We start from the raw sequence: 23,960 nt of genomic DNA, 5'->3' as shown, positions 1-23,960 counted from the left end.
TAAATTGACTGTATTTATATATTGCATAAATCTAGTGTTTCCTTAATATACATTGCTGTTGCACTGTGATTACACAGTGACCACATGCACAGTTGGCTCAGCTACAGCTGAAACTACTGCTGTTATGATAATGTCTACCGGGACAATAAAAACTTTAAGATAAAAACAAATTTTAATGGCCCATCCACATCCACAATAATATCCCTCTTGCTGCCGATGGTCAGTCCAACTGTGACAGATTGGTCAATCGGTTTGTGACAGAGAAAATGATAGAGAGAGCAACAGCAGGGCAATGACGCAATGACGCAAAACATTAAGTAAGAGATTTGATGTGTTGTTATGAGACATGTAAAAAATAAATTGCGTTATGAAACAGTGGTGGTGCAAATTAAAATATAGTGAGCCCCCACAGTCTATGTTATTAATGGTAAACACAGGTATCTGTTAGGAGTAATAATGACAGTGAAAGCAGGGTCATTCTGCTCTTGCCACTTAACTGCCCAGCTGTAATCCTGTTTGATATTTGATTCCTCCAGGTTTGTGAGCTCCCTGTTGGATGAACCAGAGGTTGTAGTCGTCGGAGCTGGACAGGGATCAGCTGGTAGCATAATACACAGGCTTTTTGTCAGCGCTCAGAGGGTAAGCAGCCTCACTTCCTCTCTCCTGCTCCCTATGATTATGTTCCCCACATGTTCTAGCTGTAGTGGTAAAAACGTATTATCATCTGTTATACATATACATATATAACCCAGTATTAACTGCAATTATTCCTCTGCATCATCTCCACCCTTGTATGGCACTGTTCCCCTTCCCTAACTAAGGAGGGGAATGGTCCAAGTGGTCAGGCAGATGTTCTCACAAGGCTGTCTCTCATGTAATGTATGAATGTCGTAAGAAAGATACACTCAGTGTCGATTCCTCTGCAGACTCTACTTGTAGCCTGTTGGTCTGGATCCTTCTGCAGAAGCCACAATAAATTGTCACCATACAGCCGACTTATGAATAATATATACCCTGGCAGTTGTAGACAGTTGAGTGTGTGGGAAGAATTGGGGTTTTCAGAGGGAGCGACAGACAATTAATGCAACTGAAGGAGAGATTGGTAGGAAAAGAAAAGAGTGATCATGAGCAATATGAAGCTTAAGCAAAGAAACACACAACAGCAAAGAAACAAAGAAAGGGATTTACACCTTTTGAAGCAGACTGGAAAGCGTATCCCATGTCTAAAAGATGAAAGTCGAATAAGAGAAAGACAGCAGTTAAGATGACAGAATAAAAAAGAGAAAACGGAAAAGAGAAATAAAGAACAAACTTCATAAACATAATGTATTAACCAAGTGCCTCGAGATAATGTATGTTATGGTTTGGCGCTATACAAATAAAATTGAATTAAATGGAATGGAGGGCGGCAGCAAAAACAAGAGACTTAATATATTGGAGGCAAAATACTGCTACTTTTTTTTTCAGCAGGTGTTGCAGCCACAAAGTCATAAACATTGCAAACTGAGGGGAAACAAGTCCTCCCTCAGAAGAGTTATGATTTTGTGATACAGCTGACAGCTTATTGAACTTACACGTTAAATTGTGCTGCTCCCTAGCATCTCAGTATTTGTGAATGGTTCAAGCAGCTCCTCAGACCCTCTTCAGACACAAACATGCTTTTCCATTTTTTGTTGAACTTTTTCTCCATTCTACCATGTTTTTGTTCTGTTTTTTACCCTGCTGCTTGCATCAAGCTGACTGACTTCACCAGTGATGAGGTAACAATGAGCAATGAGACATTCCCCTAACCAGAATACCCCTCTCTTTACTCCCTCTACAATCCCTCAGTGTCATTCCAACAACAGACACATACAAACGGCCATTTATTCATGTTTCATAGATGTCTGCGTTCACTAAAAATAACAATTTTTATTTGTTATGGTTAAAAATGCAGTACTATTAATACTAATTTATGCTTCCTATAGAAAAATAATAAGTTCTACATTTTGTAGGATCTTGGTTTTACTTGCATACCTTTGACCTTGGCCATGATAATCATCTGATGGCCAGAGCTATGAAAAACTCAATGAAAACTTACGTTGTAACAAACCATAATTTTCCATAACAGCAGGTTAATAAACAACATAATAATGATTCACACATACTGTATCAAAAGTAAAAGTGTAGGAATAGGAATGATGGCAGAGGGTTCACAAGTCCTAAACTTTGGATCCAACATAAAGAAACAAACCCTAATCTAGTCAAATCTGACATTCATAAATGAATATACAAAAAACAAGACCCAGTTCCATGTGACCCAAAGGCCAAGTAGCTCGTACGTTCTGTACCTGCGTGAGAGACGGTGAATTTCGAATCGGATGTACAGAAAACTACTGTCAATACCCAAAAGCATCAGTTGCCTGTGAGCACCGTAATCCAAATATGATGAAAAAAATCTGTTGAGTCGGCTGTGGCTCAGGAGCTAGAGCGTGATGTCCACTAACCAGAAGGTCTGTTTGCCATCCCTGGCTCCTTCAGTCTGCTGTAGTGCCAGTGGGCAAGAATCTGAACCCGAAATTGCCCCTGACCACTGTCAGTTTGACTGATGTGTGATAGAAAAGTGCACTATATAAATACAATCCAATTACCATTTACTATCTAGTATTAGAAATCAGTTATTCTGCTCTCTGGGAGAATCATTTTAGGAAATCGATGTAATGATAATCCCACTACCGTGGACTTGTGTTGTATAATTCAGGTGCACCAGTTAGACTTTTGCAGTGTTTTGTTTACCTTGATACGTTATTTGAAGATATAATCTATAAACAATTTTCAACAAAAACCTTTTTCACTGAAAAAAACAGCAGCTGTACAAGACCTTTCCTATATAAAATGATTTAAAGTTGTCGCAAAAAAATGATTTAGAGGAATAAATAAACTTTTTAAGAAATAGTTCAAGAGTGAAAATGCTGGGATAGATATCAATCTCATGTTTGTGTTAAGTATTGAGCTTGCACCAGGATGTGGTTAGCCTTGCTGAGCATTAATACTGGAAGCAGTACTACAGTATATTGAAACATCAGAGTCTGAAATTTTAGTATCAATTTCATCTGTTAAGCGTGAAGATGCACTCTCAATTGAAAGTTTATCAGAGCCACCAAAATGACCGAGTTGAAAGAGAGCACAAAAACAAAGTTGCTTCAAAAATTATTCCATATACTGTAAATATATACATTGTAATCCCTAATAGAACGTACAATAAATTAATTCAAAATAGATTGATTTCAATGCTGGAGAGCTAATTTAAAGGTGCATTTCAGAAAATGCCACAAATTCTTCCTCATGGAACAATCCCAACACAAGCCATGGTGCCTGACGACTCCTTCTTCTTCTTGTGGCGATTCCAGCCGTGTAGATAGTGTTTTGTCAGCAGCGACACCTTTTGTCAGAAGCGCCTGAAGCGCGAGTGTAAACTAGTCTGGCTCTGCGGTGACGTCACAGTCGCTGTGCGCACGGACCGATGCATTGAACATAAATCCAGTGTGTGTGTGTGTGCATTTATAATAATGATATAAATGTAATTCTAATGATAAATAACAGTTTAACAACAATAATAATAATAAAGAGAGAGAGAGAGATCCTCTGCTTGTTTGGTTTGTTGGCCTCACCAGCCTTGATACATCCAGTAATAGAGGAGTCGTCGGAAAACTTCTGAAGGTGGCAGGAAACTAGAGTTGAAGCGGAAGTCTGAGGTGTAGCGTTCCCTGGGATGCACCGGTACTGCTTGGTGCGACCTCGGATAGCTCAGCCATCCACTCTGACGTACTGTGGCCAGCCAGTGAGGAAGTCAGTGATCCAAGATGCATTGTCAGGGTGCAGTTGTGTCGCCAGCAGCTTATCCCAAAGGAGGCAGCGCTATGGATGGTGCTAAAAGAGCAAAGAGATCCAGCATCTTATTCTCTCTGGTTGCACTTATACCTACATACAACTTGCTTCCAAAAACACTAGAGCTGCACTACAATAGAGCACCAGCAGCAAAGATAGGGGAAGGAAGTCATACCTTTTTGAAATTAACATATTTTGTTGACATTGGTCTTTTAATTAATGGATATGAAATAACTTGAATAAGGCCAAACATAGCTGTGTTTTTAGTTTTAACTAGTGCATCAGGATTTTCAAACTAAATACAGACTGTGTACAGACCTCTTCAGTATCTTTCCATTTTACCTTTTCATTTGCTGGTTAGTTATTTCACTTTGTCTCCGCCCTTAGGCTGCTCTGCTGTCACCACTGGATGAAGACTTGGGGAACGACAAGAAGCCAACTGGAGGCAGCAACAAAGTGCCTGACTTCCCTTCTCCAGCAGGCCGGGAGATTCTGTTGCGTTCATGTGTCCCTCGGCCAGCACCATACTCCAAAGCTCTGCCTCAGCGGCTCTTCTGTGTGTTGATGAGGGAGGAGTTCAGGCTGGCAGGGGCCTTCTCTTCAGACACTTCCTTCTTCTAAGATTAAATATTGTTTGCATCTCAAACTATATGCCCTTTGGTGATTATAATTTGCACCGAACAACCAGAACTAGAAGATCTGTTAATGACAAAGGGTTGCATGTTAAAAATTTTCAGTTAGTTGTTTAGAGGAATTTCTCTCTTCTCCTGAGAAACTGAAAAGATGAGTGTTCTCATGCACCATGCGAGGTCATCTTATCTGTGGCAGGCCGAGAGAGTTGATGGGTAGCTGAAGGCTGTCTCGGGGTGTCACAGTCGCAGAATTTAGGCTACACCTTGCAAAACACATAGCAGTAAATATAGAACACACTCAGACAGAGACAGATGGAGAAAGCTATTCTGTTTGTGAGATGACGACATTACTCCGACAGAGCTTAATACACCTACAGAGACCGGGGGTTATGCAGATTTTTGGGACACCACACAATGACCACTTGTTGAACTGTGTAACGAACCAGAAATCTCCTCGATATATATTGAGCTCTTATAACATCCACGGTCTCTGTCTTCCTGATTCAACTGCATCAATTTTTCCATCACAAGTTAGTCCTCTGTTTTGATTCATGAGTAAACAATTGCATATATCAAGTGTTTTTTTAAGGAGAGGGCTTAACAGGAAGTCTCACCATGCATCAGTAATACTTCTTTTCATCGTCAACCCCAGTGAGAACAGTTTACATGCAGATTTTCCAAAACATCTTATCATGTCCACTTTGACCTGTATCCACATTCTTTTAGCGGTTGTGAGCGCAAATATTTCGTTGGCCACACTGAAATACCGTCTACTCATCTGATGTCCTCTGACCCGGTAAAGTTTAATAATGAACTGAAAGTTTTTTTTTACACTTCTCAGATTTGTGGCCACTACTACAATATTAACACCGACTGCCACGTCATTTTTTTTTTGTTGTTTTTGTTTAAAGCTCCAATATTATACCCCTTTCCTGATGTTTAACATGAAGTTTTGATATATTAAAGATATATATTCAAGGTTTTAAGTACCAAAAACCATCCCAATATGGTTTTATAGCTCTTTTCTCAGGAGCTCTGCTCAGGTCGATTTTGGCCTGTCTAATTAATATACATGAGCCTCACTTCTGATTGGCTTTTTTCTGAGTGAGGCCAGGCCAACCACCTCCTCAAACACTCGGAAGTCTCGGTGTGTCTGTTCATCGTGCTGTTGGCCCTGGAGAAACTATCTCCCTGCTCCCCGACTATGCAAAATTCATCAGTAACCGGTGTCGGCGGAAGATGGCAGAGCGATCTGCTGAGCGACTGGATGCTGTACAAAGCTGACGTGACTTGGAGCTGATGCTGGGACAGAGACGACGGCTGTACAGTTCCGATGACGGAACTGGCGGACCTCCACTGGGACACGCCGCAACGTCTGCCCCAGCAACAGCTCCACGTCGCGGGCCGCGACCGATGAATTTTGCAAAGGTAAAAATAATTCAGGGTTGGTTCTGGTCCCTTGTATTAATATCCTTAAGAAGCCTGTGCAATTATGCCGTTTCCTGACATCCATCGACTGAACAGCTTTCCTACGGAAGTCCTGACGCCTTGTAAAAAAAAGCAGCTGCTGAGTGCAGGCTGTGTATTTGTCTGTTTATTAACTGTTTTGACACTTACAAAGCCCATAGACCTTATTTATTCTGAAAAAAGTTGAAAAAATATTACATGGGATAATTCTCTCATCCCCTCCTGACTCTTGTTATACAACCAAAATAATAAATATGTTATTGAAATCAAACAAAATCAAAGTGTCTCAAAATATCTACTGTTTTGACATGTAAGCCACATGGTTCTCTTTTTCTGGTGTCCTTGATTTACAATTTGTAAGATATTATTGACAGCATGCCAAGTAATAAGATAACATGAGCTTGTTTTTAGGTGCACAACAAGGGTTTACTGATCACACTCGATGATATGCTTATGGCATTTCAGCACTATTTTATCAACTTTAGCAGTTGCTGATTCCTGACACAAGGCAGCATTTTGCATATGAATACATATTTTTAATTCACAAGTGCAATCCCAAATCAGTGTGTATGTCCTGCTCGTTAAATGAAATGACATAAATAATATTTACTTGTTGCTGCAGAAGCCAGTGTGATCGCTTAAAAAGTTTGCATTCATTTCACTCCATCTCAATTAATAACTGTTGACAATGTTGACCAATGGTTTGTGTTATGCTGATGTAGGAAGTGATGGGATTTATCAGTGTATGTAGGCAATGGGTACATAATAAATGTTGTTCTCCTCTCTCCTCGCCTGTCAGTGCTTCTGTTTTGGCCATATCCACAAAACACGACTGAGAAAAGTCTGTCTTACAGACTTGTCTTACAAGTGAGTCGAAGGACATCTCCTGGTCAAAAAAGTTTTTTGGGGGTTGGGTCTAGGGTTGTTTTTTTTTAAGCAGAGGCTTAACTCCTGCCATCTTTGGGTACATAGCCTTCTTATAGAGAAAAAGTTGATGTGATCTAATATGGTACAGTTAATTTAAGGTAATACATCCTTTTGGTCTCAGCCCAACCGTTCTTAGAGCCAATGCAGAAGCTGTTGGACCTTCCTGACTCCTCAGTGGTGTGTGTAGCCCATGTTAGGTCCTTGTGGATGTTGACAGGTATTTGAAGGTCCTCCTGAGCCACAATTGTCTCCATATTTAAGAAGAATTTCCCTCAAAAGTTAAAATAATACTACTGAATTCTTCTTCTCTCCCCCAATACATTTCCAATTTATTTGTATAGTGCCAAATCACAACATACATTATCCCAATACAAAGGTGAAAACCATTGTCCATACCAAACCAAGTCCCATTGTGTTCTTCACACGTAGCACGAATTCTCCACTTTATTAAGTTGTTTTCATAGCAGGCATTCAGTGCATGTCCAAATAAAGACATTCACATGGGTTTTGTTCACCTAGATTTATCATGTGAGAGATAGAAATACACAACACAAAGTTGTCATAAAGTACTTGTGAGACGCCTTTATTAGTCGTAACAGCACATACTGGCAATATTACAATGTAAGAGAAAAACATGTACTGCATTCCTTTCTTCACTGCGATCCATCCCCACATTTGCCTCCAGTCACTTGACCCTTCATACACGAGATCAGAGGCCTCAGGAGTCAGTGGGACTGGACTGTTGGCTCATGGGAGTCGGACTGCTCCAAGAGGATACAGCCACATTAAAAGCACAACATGGTTCACAACCATTAATCTCATCAAGTTCATCAGCTGGGAAAAGTTGGCCTGGATCCATTGTGATCGTGTTGAACACTTCAATGTGAGTCAGGTTACGTTTTCTGTCTGGCTACTACAGCAAATTTATTTTCTACAAAATTAGTTTGAGGTACGGCCTTTTTACAAGTGGCTGCGAACTCATAAAAAATAAATGTATTACAGGAATATACCTGATTTGCACACAAACCAAGGTGCTTTGTGTTAACAACAGATATTTTAAATTTCAATGACAGTGGTGAGGTTACAGACATGCATGGGGATATTTCATGAATACTGATTATTATTAGCATTTCAATTGTAAACAAAAAGAAACAACCCTTGTAAATACACTGGAATTAAGACAATGTCCTGTGAAGACTGTTTTATAGAGCAGTTTGGTCCATGGAGGTCTGTCACCTATGGTCCGACAGCATTCATTTTATTTAACCAATAGGAAAATAAAATATATTTTCATAGTTCCAACATAGAGCTCTAATTGGTTAAGGAGACTGCGTGATTGACAAATGAGATTTGAAAAGGTGCAGTAAGGAGGAATAAGGTGCATAAGGGATATTAGGGCACACAATGTAAACATGCATTGTCCAAAGACTGTTGATCCTATTCTATGACTAATTCTATAAGTTAACCTACAATGTGAATTAACAGGAGGAAGAGGCCCATCTTGGGAATGTCGTGGAATTCCCAAGGGTGGAGCGTGCCGTTCTAGCCCTCCCTCGCCATGACCCGTGGCTCAGCCAGTGAGCTGTGGATGATGCTGCTGATGGACTCCACCCCCTCGCCTTCCAGGAAGGTACGGTGGTCTCCCTCAATGCTGTGGACTGACACTTTGCCATTGCATACCTGAATCAAGGAAGAAACAGAACATATTCAGCATTTAGATATAGAGCGATTCAAAGATTGAAAATATGTGAGTTTGTGAGATTTAATTAGTGGTGGTAAATAGACAGTATTTGGACAAAGATAAATACTTATTTTTACATTTCTCCCCACGAGGGTGTTGAATCTTGGTTTACACTTTTCTATTTTACACACACACACTGAGTTTTAGTGGACGCTGCCACAAAATCCATATTGATTCCCTTTTTTCATAAGGTAAAAATCCTGTCACTGTAAAGCTGTGCACATTTTTTGATTCGCCTGTCCTGTTTTGGTGAATGTCATCAACACACTAAATGATCTAGGCACTCAGTGGGGCTGACAATGAATCGTTTTCGAATCGAAATCGCGATTTAAAACGACGCGATTTATACTGCGACAGTCATGCCACCAAATCAGAAATGCCGTGCTGCCCACGTACTAGTCATTCTCACAAATCAGAAGTTGCCCAGGGCGACAGTGTACACGCCCACCAACAACACAAGGGTGAAACCAAAGAATAACATTGGATTAGCGGAGCAGCATCCGCGGAGCCGGAAGCAATGTTTGACAATAAGCCGCAATTCGGTGATACGGGAGTATTTCGGGTTTGAGCTGACACGTGCAACAAAAGAAGGTATTGTGCAAAGCATTCAGTCGCTACCTCCCGAAGCAACACCACCAACCTGTATCAGCGCTTGAAAAAGCGCCACAGGGAGCTACACCACGACTATTCCCTGGTTATCAGCTATCGCACTCAGTCCGTCTGATTCTTCTAGAATAACAGAATAACACAGACCTTCTGTGGGGACCAAACCCCAGAATATTAATCTAAAATCCTAAAACAAGCTAGACTTAAAATGCTTTTAACATAGGTTTGGAAATGTGTGCCAGTGCATTGTTACCTCGCTAAGCTTGTAGTCAACACCAAGATTTTGTTCGTATTCACTGCTTGTTTTGGCACGCAGTAGCATCACGTCACCATGGTATTTTGTCGTAGGCACATAAGCATCAGCAGCCTTTAGTTTGTAATAGAAGGTACTGGCTGCAAAGTGCAGAGAGTCTCGGTTGATGTTCTTGTGACCGGAGATGATTAGGTCCACCGCTACATTGACACGGGCCTCCAGGTCTGACAGCGGAAGAAGAGTCTCCAGCAGCTGCAGAATAAGAGGAAGAAATCAGAAACAATTTTGATGAAGAAAAATATAGAATGACCCTGTTGAAGCAATATATAGTAATAGACCAGATCATGGAACAGGATGCAAACAAGGTCAGACGCACATACGATATCAGATTTGTCCCACATATGATGTCTACCCGGGCTGCACGTAGGTGTAGTGGTTAGCACTTTTGCCTCACAGCAAGAAGATTCTGGGTTCGAATCCCGGTTCAAACCAACCAGGGCCTTTCTATGTGGAGTTTGCATGTTCTCGCCGTGTATGCGTGGGTTCTCTCCGGGTTCTCCGGCTTCCTCCCACAGTCCAAAGACATGCAGAATGGGGTTAGGTTAATTGGAGATTCTAAATTGACCGTGGGTGTGAATGTGAGAGTAAATGGTTGTCCATCTCTGTATGTGGCGCTGCGATAGGCTGGCGACCTGTCCAGGGTGTACCCCGCCTCTCGGTAGACGATGGATGATGTCTACCCAAAAATGGTCTAATACATTATATTCTGCACCTCACAATTCGATTCTGATTCCCAGGGCTATGATGTGTTTATAAAACCATTATCGGTGCATCTCGATATGTGAGGAGTCACATTAGAGTAGGGCCTCTCTTGGGCGAGAAACCCTAACTCCTCATCCAGGAGCCAGACTTATCCACTGTGGTGAGCCAAGTCTAAAGCTTTGTTTAGACTACAGTCAAAAACCTTGGGAAAGCTTGTGACAGTCTCTTAGTGACAGATGTTAATCCAATGCCATCCACAAAAAAGCAAAAATTGTCCACCACCTTACCCCTCTTCAACACCATGGCCCTGAACTTGGCTGGGTTAAAGCTCATTCTTGCCCAGGGGCTTTGCCAGGCCCTAGAGATCCACCTGCCACCAGGCACCAACAGTCAGGTCATCCATGAAGGCTCTGATGGGAGGGTTACCAGATACCAGACTTGGACAGCGGGCCTCTGCACTCAGTAGTCAATAATCAGCTGCCTTGAGCACCATGTTCATGGCTAGGGCAAAGAGAATTACCAAGATGGTACACCGGGTTATAATCCCTTTCCCAAGCCTGTGCCAGTCAGATGTTGAGCTTCCAGAAGTGACTAAGCCTGAAGTTCCCATAGTAGTTCAGAATGAGGTGGCGGTCCAGGGCAGGACCGCGGGAAGTGGGGGTGCCGAACGCAATTTCCTTCAGTTATTGTGTAGCACTACCGCATTATTTAGGTTTTTCTATCGTAAAACAGATTACAGCTACACTATTAGACCAGTAGGGGGCAATTGAGCGCATTTGAATGAAGGGCAGTTTGTAGAAGTAATAGAGAAGAAGTTCTTCTTCTTAACTTTTTCAGTGCACCAATAAAAAAAATACTTTTGGTGCAACTATGGCTAAACAGTGATCAATGACACGTTTTCTTGAAAAAAAGAAAGAGGATTAACAGACACTTTGGATGACAATGACATGTCACTGTCAATGATCAATCTCATGACTCCATGTGTAGAACCGATAAGGTAAGCCAGTACAGTTCCCTTACGTGGCCTGTCTGACTGCGAGCTGCCTGCGAGGGAGGGAGTTCGCAGACGTCAGGGGATGAGACAGCCCCTTGTCAAACTACGTTCCCGCGGCTCTGGTCCAGGGTGGTCTCGAACAGCTTGTGCGGTATCGAGCCATATGCGACTGCAAGGTGGAGCAAAAGCACAACCGAGTCTCCCTTCCCCTCACACGATTCCCTGATCAGCTGTGTGACAACTCCAGTGTTGCAGGCACCCTCTGAACAGATGTGTCGATGTTCTTGATGAGGAAGTCTGTCATCCTCCAGATGGGATGCTGGAGAAGTATCCAGACTCCCTCCGTCTGTCTCCACTGTTCCGAGACTGTTCCCCTTCACCAAATCACTTGCAGCAGGTTCCAGAGGACTCTGAGGAGCTCTGGGCGGCACTTGTATACCTTGTAGGGTACTCCACTGCAGCCTGGAGCTGAATTGGATCTGCTGGTGTAACCACCTCTTGGACTTCTTTCAAGGTTATTTCTCTGTTGTTAAACTCCATCCTGGAATGTCCAAAAGGGCTCTCTGGAGACCCAGCTCTTGCTCTCTGACTGGATCAGTCATGTACGAAGTGATCTACCTCTTCCTTCGAGCAGGCAAGTCACTTGATGCGCTTCTGCCCTTGCAACTGCTTTTTGAAGCCGAAGGGGTCCTCTATAAATGCAGGGGACCCTGTGCGCTGTGCTACACTACCCCTGCTCCTAGCATTTCATTCGGGCCTGATGAATTTTTAGGCCACAATCGTTTTTGCAGACCTTTCCGCAGATGCATCTACTTGTCATTGTTGGCGACTCATTTTCCAAGGTCGTCATCGTTAGGTCCGTCCTAGTGAGGGAGGCACTGCTACCCCTTCCTTCCCTCCCTGTTGCCATCTCTCCGCACTGTTATCTGTCTCTCCAGTTGTCACCAATCATTCCTTGGTTGTCAGTTAGCTTTCCTGGGTGTCACTGGCTAAACCAGTTTGGATGGTTTACAGAAACATCCTAGGATGCGTTGGGACACATCATCAGTGATCAGGGAAATGTAAACAGGCCACATTAAATACACTACACATCCACTTAACTGTTTTATCATAATTTCAATGCTAATTAGGAAAATGGGTATTTCTCATGAACCGTCAATGAAAAAAAAATCAGAGCTTGGACTCAAACAACTCTAAATTTCAGGTGTTGAAGTAATATTACAGATTGCACCATCATCTGTCATCTTCTGTCTATGTACACATCAAGATTCATAATTTTGGATAAAACTTCTAAAGTATTCTCAGTTTAAGTAGAGAATGTACTAACATGGTTTGGGGTGTTTTACATGCATAGATAAAACACCCGGAGCTGTTTTAGACTGCTTGATGAAAGTCGTTAGTGGGCAACTGTGTGTGCACATCTGTTAGAGACAACATACCTTGTTGTACTCGATTTCAGTAAACTGCTGGATGAAGGCACACAAGGCTTCAGTTTCAGCTTCAGACTCTTTCCCAGGTGTCAGCTTGGCTCTGTAGCTCTGAAAACAAATACAGAGTTGACGTAACATAATCAAGTTAGTTACTTCAATCAAAAGTTTTTTCCACCAATCAATTAACTTATTCACCTTTTCATTTCTTCTGAACTCATTTCGTTTGTTAATTTATGATCCAATAAATAAACAAAGGCTGCTTACAACCATCTAAATCAAGTTTGCATTTGTGGAATGCACCTCATGTTCATGGTTCATAGTTAAAGTGGATACAATTTTGAATTCAATCACTACTATGTATATGTGAGAAGGTTAGCTTTTTCTCTAACCTGTGTGTATGCTGCCACATAGGAGTGTGAACCATCAAGCAGAAAGAGATACTCCGCAGACTGTTTCAGGGTCTGCAGCTGAGAGCACATTTCAAATGCCACACAGGCACCAAAGGAGTAGCCAGCGAGTCGATATGGCCCTTCCGGCTGAACCTGTCTGACACAGGTCACATAGTAGGCTGCCAGGGACTGGATGCTGTCTAGAGGAGCAGCTGAGAGAGGGGGGATAAACAAAGATCACTCAACACAGGTCTCTTGGAGTTTTTGTGTGTGTATAATGTGTATACCCAAGGTGGAAAGCCATTCCGATTAACTCCTCCTTACCATATTATACGACACAGGCTAAAAAAAACAACTTTTCAGACTATATCTAATCCCTTGCAAGCATTTACAGAATAAGCTTCATGTACTGCAGCACTGAACATGCTTTTAGTCATTTGTTTGAAAGGAACACACCATCCACCTGATATCTAGCTCTTGCTCCCATGTGGTTTGAATGCACAAATCAGAAGTAACTTTGGACAAATGGGTTTGTTATGAGCCTAAATTAGTGATGTGAACACAATACCTTTCGTGCACTGCAAACCATAGCAAGGCACGCTGAGCTTGGAGGCCAGTGTCTTGAAGGCGGAAATGGAGCCCTCGATCGGATGGACCAGGAACAGTGGCCTCTCTTGGCTCTGAACCTTATTGAGCGGCGTCACCGTGGGACCATTGGGATTTACTAATAGCTGCGTGAGATCAGACTCCAACAGAGAACGGATGCCATCTCTCTTAGCTGTAGCGTGGTGAGATTCTGGAGAGTTGGAAAATGCAAAAAGACAATAAACTTACCAAGTTGTCAAATAACCAATATAATTTGACTTCTTTTGAAACATTGTCAGTAGACCTACACTGATTCATTCGGTGATCTGCTCATGATATAGAACAGACAAGCTCAGCTGTGAAGGTGGTGTCATGGTTGCTTCTATAATAGGCTCTATAATCTCTATTAACAATTAAAGATCATAATGGTAGAAGCAGAATGAATTCAGATGTTTGCTAGTTTACTGGGAAATGCAACCAAACTTCATGCACAAAGATAATGCAACGTTTTGGCGATGATAGTGGGTCGGAACTTGATGCATTTATTGCAAACAAGGGTTATGGAACGATATATTAAATCTGTTCCTTAATTTTGTCCTCAAGTTGTTTAACACAAATAAACAACAGGAAACAACATATCTGTACAAAATGTGAGTGTATGAAATACATTTTTGGCTGATATAAGAGCAGTACTTCATAATACCATTTCTTCCTCCTGGCTTGCTATTGGCCAGCTCTCGCAGCTTGTTGATGGTGAGCTGGCGGATCTCCCTCATAGTCATGACAATGTCGTAATCGCGCTCTAAGGTCTGACGGACCTCCACACCCATCAAGGAGTCCAGGCCCAGGTCAGCCAATGAGGCATTGCCATTCAGGCTGTTCACATCGCGCACACCTGCAGGTGAAAATCACAGTGAAAGTTCTGGGAGTTTGACATGATCACATTTAGAGCAAGAAATGAAACAATCCAACTTGTCCCATGGCAGAAATAATTAATTACAACTTTCTCAACCCCTCTCCTATCTCTGAAAAAAAGAGCTGAAATATCGGCTTTGCTTCAGTATTTGGTGAGTTTTCAATACTACCAACAATTTCGGAGCTCAAAAGACCCCAACTCCCAGAATGCACCACTGTTGTATTCTCATTCTCGTGACGCAGTCCCTACACACGCCGCTCATTGGACAGATGCGCCATCAGTGTTTTCACCCACTGCGTGAAACTAATCATTCCACCCAAGTCTTGTCTCGATTGTGATGTCTTGCTTTATAACATTTTTTAAAAGAAAATCAATAACTGTATCTAGAAAAAAGTCTAACACATACAGTTGGGTTCAGATTTTTGAATGATCATGTTTTATATTGAACGACAACCTTCCCAAAAGTTATGTTCATGTTGTTTGATAACACTTTTCAAATCAGTCCAATCAACACTGCAAAGGTACAACAGATAACAGGCACGATTACACCATGTGTTTTAAAGTATCTTTTTTGATGGGAATGATTTGGTTGTCTAGTTTGGCTCTTACCCAGAATGTGAGCTACAGCATCCACCAAGTCCCTCTGGCTTCCTCCCTCAGACTTCACCACCATCCTCTCTGCTAGTACAAAACTGGACATCACTGGCTGCCGCTGACACAGGAAGCGGTCGAGCACCTCCATGCAGGATGTGATTCGCTGTGGTAGGGTGCCACCAATCACGGTATCATTGCTACCCATGGTCTCAAGCACCACGCCCACATCGCCAATGGCACCCCATTGGACTGCCAATCCAGGTAGACCATCATAATGGCGCTTTTCGCACACGCGTTCCATGGCTGAGTTGGCGTAACCATAGTTACTTTGCCCAGCGTTGCCGCGTCCGCAGCTGACTGAAGAGAAGGCCACGAAATACCTGAGATCTGGACACGACTTTCTCGTCACTCTGGAGGAGAAATGAAAGGAGTGCATCAAGATCATGAGAGAAGTAAATAGCAGTCCTTATAATTTGCCCAAATTGATATAGAAGGATAATGGAGCCTGGGCCTTACTTGTCCAAGTTTATGGTGCCATCATATTTAGGTTTGTTGACATCAAGGAAGAGCTGGGGAGTCAGATTCTCCAACATGCCATCTTTCAACACCTGATAATGACATATCAAACATGGCAATGGGGTTCAGACTCAAAGTGGAATCACTGTAAAGCAGCATTCAAGCAGTAATACCATTGATATCTCAATAGTTACTATGGACAACGGCAGTGCTATCAGTGGTTCACAGACACAGCAGCAGAGGGAGGAGCACAGAGGACACAAGGGCAGAGGAGTACTTGGAGTACTACCGCCAGTACTGCTCCATATACTTGTGGAAATCCAAGAACAAACCTTTTTACTGTAAAGGGGCCATTAGTCTTTTTCTCGCCTTTCTTATAAACGAGGCTCGGTTTAATTTAAGTTTGATGGCCATTGAACACCATCATACAGAATATGCACCATGGCAGCCCTGAAACAACCGACATTAAAGATTATAGTCTGACCCCTCGTTTTGAGCTAACCTTGAGCGTCTTCAGCATGATTATCATCTCAGTATTCAAATAGCTGCGCTATATCTTTTAGTTAGTTAGTTAGTTATAAAGAATATAAATAGATATATATACATTACCATTGCTAGGTGAAAGACACCACCCACTGGGCCGAGAGCAGCAGCCTCAGCAATGAGCTGCTCCGCTCCCTCCAGTGCGCTGACGTCGCTGGTCGACACCAGCACCTCCACGTCTTGACTCTGCCATTCGCGCACTCGCTTCGCCTGGTATCCTAAAACAGTTAAGAGAGTAAACTGAGAAAAACAGCACATGGTAAAACATTGTACACCAGTCTGTATCACGGATGATTCCAGAGCAAAAGGTAGAGGTTTGTTCTATTGTTACAGACTGAATGTGTAAAAATGTTTTTTTTAGTAATTTAATCTCATCTAAAGAATTTGATTTAATATCCCATTCCACACACTCATATGTCACTGACTTCCACTACACTGTGACCAATATTTTCCAGTGCCAAACAACATCTTCGGCCTTTTATATGGTGTCAACGAACTTAAACACACGTCACTGCTCACTTGGAATAGGAGTGTAACAAAGTGGCACTTAAAGCAGCCTTGTGTCATTGTGCGTTACCATTTCTGATGCCTGATCTGGAAGTCAGCACCAGTTTGCGGGCTCCTCTCTCCATCAGCCACTGCGCAAGCTCCAGACCGAAGCCGCCCAATCCACCCGTGATGATGTAGGAGTGAGAGGGGACGCAGAAAGTGCGTGCGATAGCCGGGAGAGACAAAGGAGAAGCAGGTTGGACTTCTGGCCCCCTTTCCTCAGAGCGGACCTGTGTGAAGAGGATATACAGTATACTGATGTGGCATTGTATTTTCATGTAACAGTCACATATCAAACATCTGAGGCCGAAGGTATTAACCTGAAAGATCTTGGGATCAGTCAGGTTTAGGATCAGAGGGGAAACTAACCTGTAGGACGACCTTGCCAATGTGCTTGCCCTGGGCCATGTATCTGAATGCTTCCTCCACCTGGTCCCTTTCAAACACTGTAGTCTTTAGAGGTTGAACTACACCTCCCACAATGCCTTCCTTCAGCAGCTGGGACACTTCCTCCCACTCCTGGTTACCCTCTTCGAAGAGAGCGTCCAGCAGGATGCCGTGGAATGCGACATTCTTCAGGAAAAGGGCCATACCTGTAGATATCACAACATGGTGATACTACTCAGTGCTAAAATCCATCGTTTCTTAAATTCAGAAAAAACCTGGAGACCACATTTTGTCAGTCACACCACTGCAAATTTGTATACTGAGCAGGGTGTAAGTTTTACAAACCGAGTCTTGTCTCAAAATGACCTAATCCCAAAACTATATGTGATGGAAGTATACAAGCTTAATGGAAAGAGGGGCAGTGTTGCTGTGTAAGAGATCACAAAAAGCAAATCCAAGAAAACCATAATTTAAATTGATTAGAAATGGGGGGGGGGGGGGGGGGGGGGGGGGCGCGATAAATAAATTATATTGTAAATTATACAATTAAAAGGTTGTTTTTTAAAAAATTAAAGCAACATCGGACACTTGCATTGTTACTGTGAGCCTCAGTGTGTAGCCCCGAGCAGCCTACTGACCAAGTGGAGTGTTGCTGGACAGGTCGAATTTGCCGATCTCCAGGAATCGTCCATGTCGGGCCAGGCAGCGAATACTAGCCTGCAGCTTCTCCTCAGCCAGAGAGTTCAGTACGATGTTCACTCCTGAAGCACACGCACAAAAAATACTCTGTGAGATCAAAAAGTGCACTTTGTCCTGTAATCTGAAAATGTAATTGAGTTGTGGCTTGTTCAACAAAAACAAAAACATTGCAAAAGCTGTCTTTCACACACACTTGGAAATGTGATGATCAAATCTCAACTTTAATTTTGTTGCAAAAACTGAGGAAATATGTCAAAACTGTGCAAAGTAAATAGTTAGCGCAGTGTAAGATGTTGACCTTTGCCCTGCGTGTGGAGCAAGACGTGCTGTTCAAACGAGATGTCCCTGGAGTTAGCGAAGGACTCCGCTGAGAGCTGAGGGAACCTCTCCTGCAGATAAGCTCGCTTCTCTGCTGAGCCTGGTGACAACACACATAAAGGGTTATGACTTAGTAACTCATAATACACCAACTCTCATAATCTTCGGAACTGCAATCGTAGTTATCATTTAAAATACCATAATTACAGGGAGGGGGACATTGAACCTTAAATGTTTTTCATAACCATGATAAAAAAACAAAACATTAAATTGGTTGCAATAATTGGCGTTCATATAAAAATAAATAACATTTAATAGTGAATACGTAGTGTCACTACTAGTTTGTGAGTGGATACTAACCGACAGTGGTGAAGACTTTGCATTTCTTGCTGAGTGCTATAGCGATGGCAGCCTGGCCGACGCCCCCTGAGCCTGAGTGGATGAGGACCGTCTCTCCCTGGCGGAGTCTGCCGCGCACCACCAGAGAGTAGTAGGCGGTGGCATAGACCACCGGCACCGAGGCCGCCTGCTCCAGGGTCCTGCACACACAGGTGTTATTTACCATTATGCAGTATGAGGATACTCTCCTTCACTCTGAGAGAACATGGAGAGACAGAACAAGCGCACCTTGTTTCTGCCATGATGCTGAAAAATACACTTCAGCTTTGAAAATGATCTACTGTAATTACATTAAGATGTGTACTATTAAGAATTGAATTGAAATATTTTATTCCGAACATTGAAAAAAAAAAACAGTCTTTCAAAATACCATAAACAATGCACATACTTTTAAGAGTGGTGCACACACAGCGCTGTTTCAAATTCAGTTTTCCTCCTATGTTATAAGCCCCCTCTCTGTCCATCAACATGTTTTGTATATTGTCAGGTAGTAAATTATTTATTGCTTTGTACATGGTTTGTGCCGTCTTGGATTTGAACAGATCCATGAACTGCAGTGCATGTGACTCTAAAAATAGTTTGTTGGTGTGTCCTCGAAATCCAACATTATTCACTATTCTTATGGGCCTTTTTTCTAATATGCATAATGAATGTACGTTGCTTCTGTAGGTGTTAGCCCCAACCTCCACACAGTAATTGAGATATGGTGATACAGGTGAAGAATACAGAGCGTATAGTTCCTTATGATCCAGAATTATAAGTGCAGTAATATTTTCCTTGGGAAATCATGCATTTCTCTCTGTGGCAAGCATGTTGTTCTTGTGGACATGCCCAAATCTGTGCTGTCATACTAGGAGCTTTAACCTTCTACAGCTGACAGTGAACACCACTTGACCAGAAGTACAACATACTTTGATCAACGCCATCTTTGAGGAAGTTATTGCAGTCGCTGTTGGCAAGGATTGGCAGATTTTGAGTGCAAGAGGAGAATATTTTACAGTGTTTATGGCTATTCCTGCAGCGTATGAGCACATACAGCAGTGTTGTATGAATGTGTGTGTGAATGGGTGAATGCGACTTGCACTGTAAAGTGCGCACACACAGCATATATTAAAAATTTGACACTGACCAAGTGGAGGGAACGTCCCAGAGGAACCGCCTGTCAGCGTTCACACTTGTTGCCAGGCCTTTAGCAGGTAGCAGCCCCATGACGCGCCGGCCAATGGGGTCTCGACCCGAAAACTCCATACCCAACATGCACTGCTGCATAGCTACGTCTCCTACAGAATGTGTGATGAACGGGATAGTTAAATAGATTGTGGGAGCTGGATATGCAATCTGACAACTTTTATTTCTGCCAAAACAATAGTTTTCTATATACATACCTGGAATAGCGTCTGGTGGTAGTTTTCCAGTTGCAAGCATTATGTCTCTGAAGTTGAGCGAGCTGTAGTATACGCAACATTGTTGCATGTTCGAGTTGTTGGGCACAAACGGACAGAGTGGGGAGGCAATCCACCGCAGAGTGGATAGGTCGCCTCGAGTCATCACATTGACATAGGCCTGCTCTGTCATTTCTTCATTTTGATCTGGATATCACAAAACACAGAAAAATGCTTCAATGCAAGTGGAAGTCATGGGCACATCAAACACTCGAACTGATCTGGGTAGATTCTCTTTCTCATGGTGTATTTTAACGTGTATTTCAGAGATGACACAGCTTCTAACAGGCGAAACACTAATTAAATCCATGTTCAGTATCTCAGTGCAAAATCAAAAAACTGCATTAAGTGTCTCATTTAGATTCTCTATTGCCAGACCACTGTCAATGTTACATTAGGTTAGACAGTGGTATATGTGCAATACTGTACACGGTATCATGGCATTTCACCATAATAATAATGTTTACTGTAATAATGATTTTCATACTATGGTATACCGTGAAACTGCTGCAACTCTGATGTGCAGTTGATTGACAGCACTGAAAACTGTGTGTTATGACAGTTGAACAGAAGAGAAATGTTGAGTTGACAAGGACAAAGTAATGTGATAGCCCAGCAATATTCATATGAAGGAATGTGTTCCAAACAAACACAGCTACTTTTTGATTTTGTCACTAAAACTGGTTATTGACACCAAACAATGTAGGTAGGAATATAGATTATCTTGATCGGTCGTGTGTCAGGTAAACTGTGCAGCTTCCCCTCAAATGTTCAATTGTTCTTAAACTTGTTCATGTCTTGCACCACAAAAAAACAATCCTCCTGAAAGGATAATTGGACGACAGTCAGCAAACTGTAAAAAAAAGAATTCTGAACGATGCATGTAAAAAGTTTCTTATTGATAACCTCTGTTTTTACTCAAAACATTGTACAATCTGTAACATAAAATAATTCAGATAAAATGGTTGTGATGAAAGAGTTTCAGAACCAAATTAGTTTGACAAAAATAATTAGTGGATTAGTGATATTTTGATATATTTGTACCGCGAGTGATGAGCTGGTGTCTGAAGATGCCCCAGTGTCCATCTCTGAACACGTTCATGACCAGATCGCCATCCAGCACCGACTGCATGGACTTATGATCCGACTGGAGGTTCGGTGCAACGGAAGACTTGTTGAGATTGGACACAAATGCACAGCTGGTGACAAATAAGGAGGAAACCAGCAGAAGAACAGTTAAAAAATAGTAGAGTACAAAAAATACAAATACAAGAAAGTGAGTGCAGTGATACCAAATGTCTATAGAGTTTTGGCCAAATTCCACAACTGTGACGTCACTCTTATGGGATTACTTGTGGTAGAGGGTGTGTCCTACCGTATTCGGTTTCCACCCGGCTCCTGCCGCAGACAGTTGACCATTCCCACAATGCCAGAGTTGGTCTGAGAGGCAGTCAACCACACCGGAGAGTCCGACGACGCCGACATCGTCGCCTATCAGACAGATATGCACAGTTGATGATAGATGTCGTGTTCTGACAAACAGTACTCTCAATGTTGACGTTATGCTACGGACAAATGTTTTTTTACTCTCTCGTTACAGTCCTGCTCGAAAGCCAGACCCACGGACGGATATGGAACCCACCTTGAGTGTTTCCACCCACTTGTAGTCGGTGCTGTCCACGGAAAGGAAAACAGGCTGCTTGGTTGGAGACCGGCAGCGACAGAGAAATAGGGCCGAGCCATAAAATGACTTCCTGACAGTCACCAGACTGAGGGAGACCTCGGAGAAGACCTTCTCCCACTCAGCCTTGTGAAAAGAGGGATAATAACATCAGCAAATCATCTCCTCCCACTCCAAAAAAGTGATGCTAGCATCTCCTAGAGCATGAAAATGAATGAAAATAAGAAATAATTTCTTTCAACATTCAGCTTCAGGGGTCTTAGATCATGCAAATTGCACTTTTATCAAACTGAGGAACTACTTTTCATTCTGAGAAGCCCCATCAATGCATGATGTACGAGTGTTTATAGTTTCTCTAGGTGATTAAGTCTCCACAGACCTGTGTGAGTAGTCCTTGCTGGTAGCCGCTCTGGGCTGTGCTGGAGAGGAAAGCAACCGTTTCACCCAGAGTCTCTCCCTTCAGCAAGGTGTGGATGAGAATAAACCCTCCTGGTTTGGCCCCAGAGGACAGGTTTGCCACCAGCAGTCCAGGGTCTATTCCTAAAGGGCCCCAGGCGTGATTACAGACCACGAGGTCGGCCCCTCCTGCCACGCCCGCAGGAGCCGGGCCCGTCAGAGGGTCCCACTGAGCCGAGGTGACTGCCAGCTCCTCCAGGGCGGCTTGGTGGGGCGTCAGTAGATCCAAGTTGGTCGCAGTGGCAGTGTAGTCCACGCGCAGCATGGGCTGGATGTTAAGGAAGGGTACCACACGAGAGAAGAGCTGGCCATCATTGGAGAGAGCCTGGCAGGGGTTGGAGAAGTGAAGGGGGACGTATTGAGACTCAAGCTTAATTCAGCCATTCTCTATCTGAAAATGAAATTTGCCTGTTGTTGTGTTTTTTTCTCCACTGGGCTTGTTTCTAGTTTTCAGTCTTACCTCCAGGACTTTGATCTTGCCAGGCATGCTGTTTTCCATAGTGATGTCGAGGCAGTGTCTGAGGGCAGGGTTGTCCAGCAGGCCCTGCAGCAGACCGTCCTGCAGCAGACACGCCCTCTCCTTCTCCACCATCTGTTCCAGTTCGGACTGGAGATTCCCATTCAGCTCCAGGCCACAGAGCAGGGCCAGCAGCCGCACCAGGCTGGGCTGAGAGGGCTCGGGGCTGGGGAGCGAGCTGACTGACTCACCTTGTAGCCCGGGGATGGAGAGCTTGACTCCGTGTGGTGCCAACTTTTGCTGTAGTCTGTGAATTAAACCTGGATGGAGAGTGGGTGTTAGAAACAACTCTAAGGTGTTCAAAATAAGGAGACATTCTCAAGTTAAGTAATAAAAAAGCCAATAACAGAAACATTAGACAGCATTCGGCTATAAAACACATTCTTTTGTGGACATCTACTGTATACATTTATTAAAAAAACTGAAATGGCCGAGGGCATACTTTTCGACAAAAGAACTTTTATCAGTTTTTTCATTTCATTCTTTCTTTAAACACGTTAGATTTGAAAGCCCATGTACTTTTGAGAGCTGAGTGTTGATAATACGAGTGAAACTAAAACATAACACATATGGCTGCTTTGGTATTTGTTGCCCTATAATAATCAACACCGTTAAAAAGACCTTACAGAGAACATGTGCACATGATCATACCCAAGCAATTCCAAAGGTTTAACATTTAAATTTGGTTGTTCGGGACCAATGGTATCTGCAGGAAATTATAAGAGTCAACTTATAATTATTCAACTGCTATGTAAATGTACTCCTTTATCTACACATTCAAAGAGCTATAATAACAGATTTGTTATTTGTTACAGACACACAAATCTGATTACGCACACACACACACACAAATAACATTGCTACAATATTGGCCCCATATACTACGCTCACAGTTATGGGTATATGTACTGTATTGCACTACTGTAATTTAAACTACATTTTAAACAGTCAAAGATGTTTACTAGCTTCAAATATGATCAACATGTCAACTGAAGTGATGACAAGTGATACAAATATTACAGAGAATTTGATCCTTTTACCTTTGCAGAGTCTCAGCTGCTCTGCAAGTTTGCCATTGGCCGTCAGGCACTCAGTCTCCACATAGGGAACAAACACAAATTCCTCCAGGGTCGGGGGAATCTGCTGATGCTGCCGCCGTGGCGCGACAGTGGCGTGCAGACCGCAGATCTGGACTCCACCAGCAACGATGTTGTCCAGGCAACGGTCTACGTGGACATCCAGAACTACAGAGAGAAAAGTTCACCGTTGGGGGTGTTCAACATGTACAGA

General features: G+C 42.7%; 2 protein-coding genes across 4 annotated transcripts in view; one reads left to right on the top strand and one right to left on the bottom strand.

Moving 5' to 3' along the window:
- rab3gap1 (RAB3 GTPase activating protein subunit 1) overlaps nucleotides 1–6,753 on the top strand; it is a 32,006-nt gene extending 25,253 nt beyond the window's left edge. Inside the window, exons 23-25 of one of the 2 annotated variants that reach the window (XM_035612777.2) lie at nucleotides 537–639; nucleotides 1,737–1,760; nucleotides 4,255–6,753. In XM_035612777.2, coding sequence (XP_035468670.2) covers nucleotides 537–639; nucleotides 1,737–1,760; nucleotides 4,255–4,488 — 361 coding nt within the window. In that variant the 3' untranslated portion in view covers nucleotides 4,489–6,753. The remainder of the gene's footprint in view (nucleotides 1–536; nucleotides 640–1,736; nucleotides 1,761–4,254) is intronic. The other variant, XM_035612778.2, reaches the window with a different exon arrangement.
- Nucleotides 6,754–7,449: 696 nt separating this feature from the next.
- The window catches only part of fasn (fatty acid synthase), a 38,503-nt gene continuing 21,992 nt past the window's right edge, over nucleotides 7,450–23,960 (bottom strand). The window contains exons 21-42 of one of the 2 annotated variants that reach the window (XM_035612875.2): nucleotides 23,711–23,914; nucleotides 22,614–22,930; nucleotides 22,077–22,478; nucleotides 21,659–21,823; nucleotides 21,392–21,507; nucleotides 21,061–21,215; nucleotides 19,960–20,163; nucleotides 19,704–19,854; nucleotides 18,536–18,714; nucleotides 18,156–18,275; nucleotides 17,797–17,919; nucleotides 17,141–17,364; nucleotides 16,800–17,001; nucleotides 16,289–16,440; nucleotides 15,680–15,771; nucleotides 15,179–15,573; nucleotides 14,357–14,548; nucleotides 13,637–13,864; nucleotides 13,069–13,280; nucleotides 12,689–12,787; nucleotides 9,494–9,745; nucleotides 7,450–8,573 (exon numbers count right to left, since the gene is read on the bottom strand). In XM_035612875.2, the coding sequence (XP_035468768.2) occupies nucleotides 8,436–8,573; nucleotides 9,494–9,745; nucleotides 12,689–12,787; nucleotides 13,069–13,280; nucleotides 13,637–13,864; nucleotides 14,357–14,548; nucleotides 15,179–15,573; nucleotides 15,680–15,771; nucleotides 16,289–16,440; nucleotides 16,800–17,001; nucleotides 17,141–17,364; nucleotides 17,797–17,919; nucleotides 18,156–18,275; nucleotides 18,536–18,714; nucleotides 19,704–19,854; nucleotides 19,960–20,163; nucleotides 21,061–21,215; nucleotides 21,392–21,507; nucleotides 21,659–21,823; nucleotides 22,077–22,478; nucleotides 22,614–22,930; nucleotides 23,711–23,914 (4,322 nt within the window). In that variant the 3' untranslated portion in view covers nucleotides 7,450–8,435. Of the gene's footprint in view, nucleotides 8,574–9,493; nucleotides 9,746–12,688; nucleotides 12,788–13,068; nucleotides 13,281–13,636; nucleotides 13,865–14,356; nucleotides 14,549–15,178; nucleotides 15,574–15,679; nucleotides 15,772–16,288; nucleotides 16,441–16,799; nucleotides 17,002–17,140; nucleotides 17,365–17,796; nucleotides 17,920–18,155; nucleotides 18,276–18,535; nucleotides 18,715–19,703; nucleotides 20,164–21,060; nucleotides 21,216–21,391; nucleotides 21,508–21,658; nucleotides 21,824–22,076; nucleotides 22,479–22,613; nucleotides 22,931–23,710; nucleotides 23,915–23,960 lie in introns of both variants that reach the window. The other variant, XM_035612874.2, reaches the window with a different exon arrangement.

The sequence above is a fragment of the Scophthalmus maximus genome, chromosome 16 (genome assembly GCF_022379125.1).
Source record: "Scophthalmus maximus strain ysfricsl-2021 chromosome 16, ASM2237912v1, whole genome shotgun sequence".
Lineage (NCBI taxonomy): Eukaryota > Metazoa > Chordata > Actinopteri > Pleuronectiformes > Scophthalmidae > Scophthalmus > Scophthalmus maximus.
This window is presented reverse-complemented; position numbering and strand designations above follow the sequence as displayed.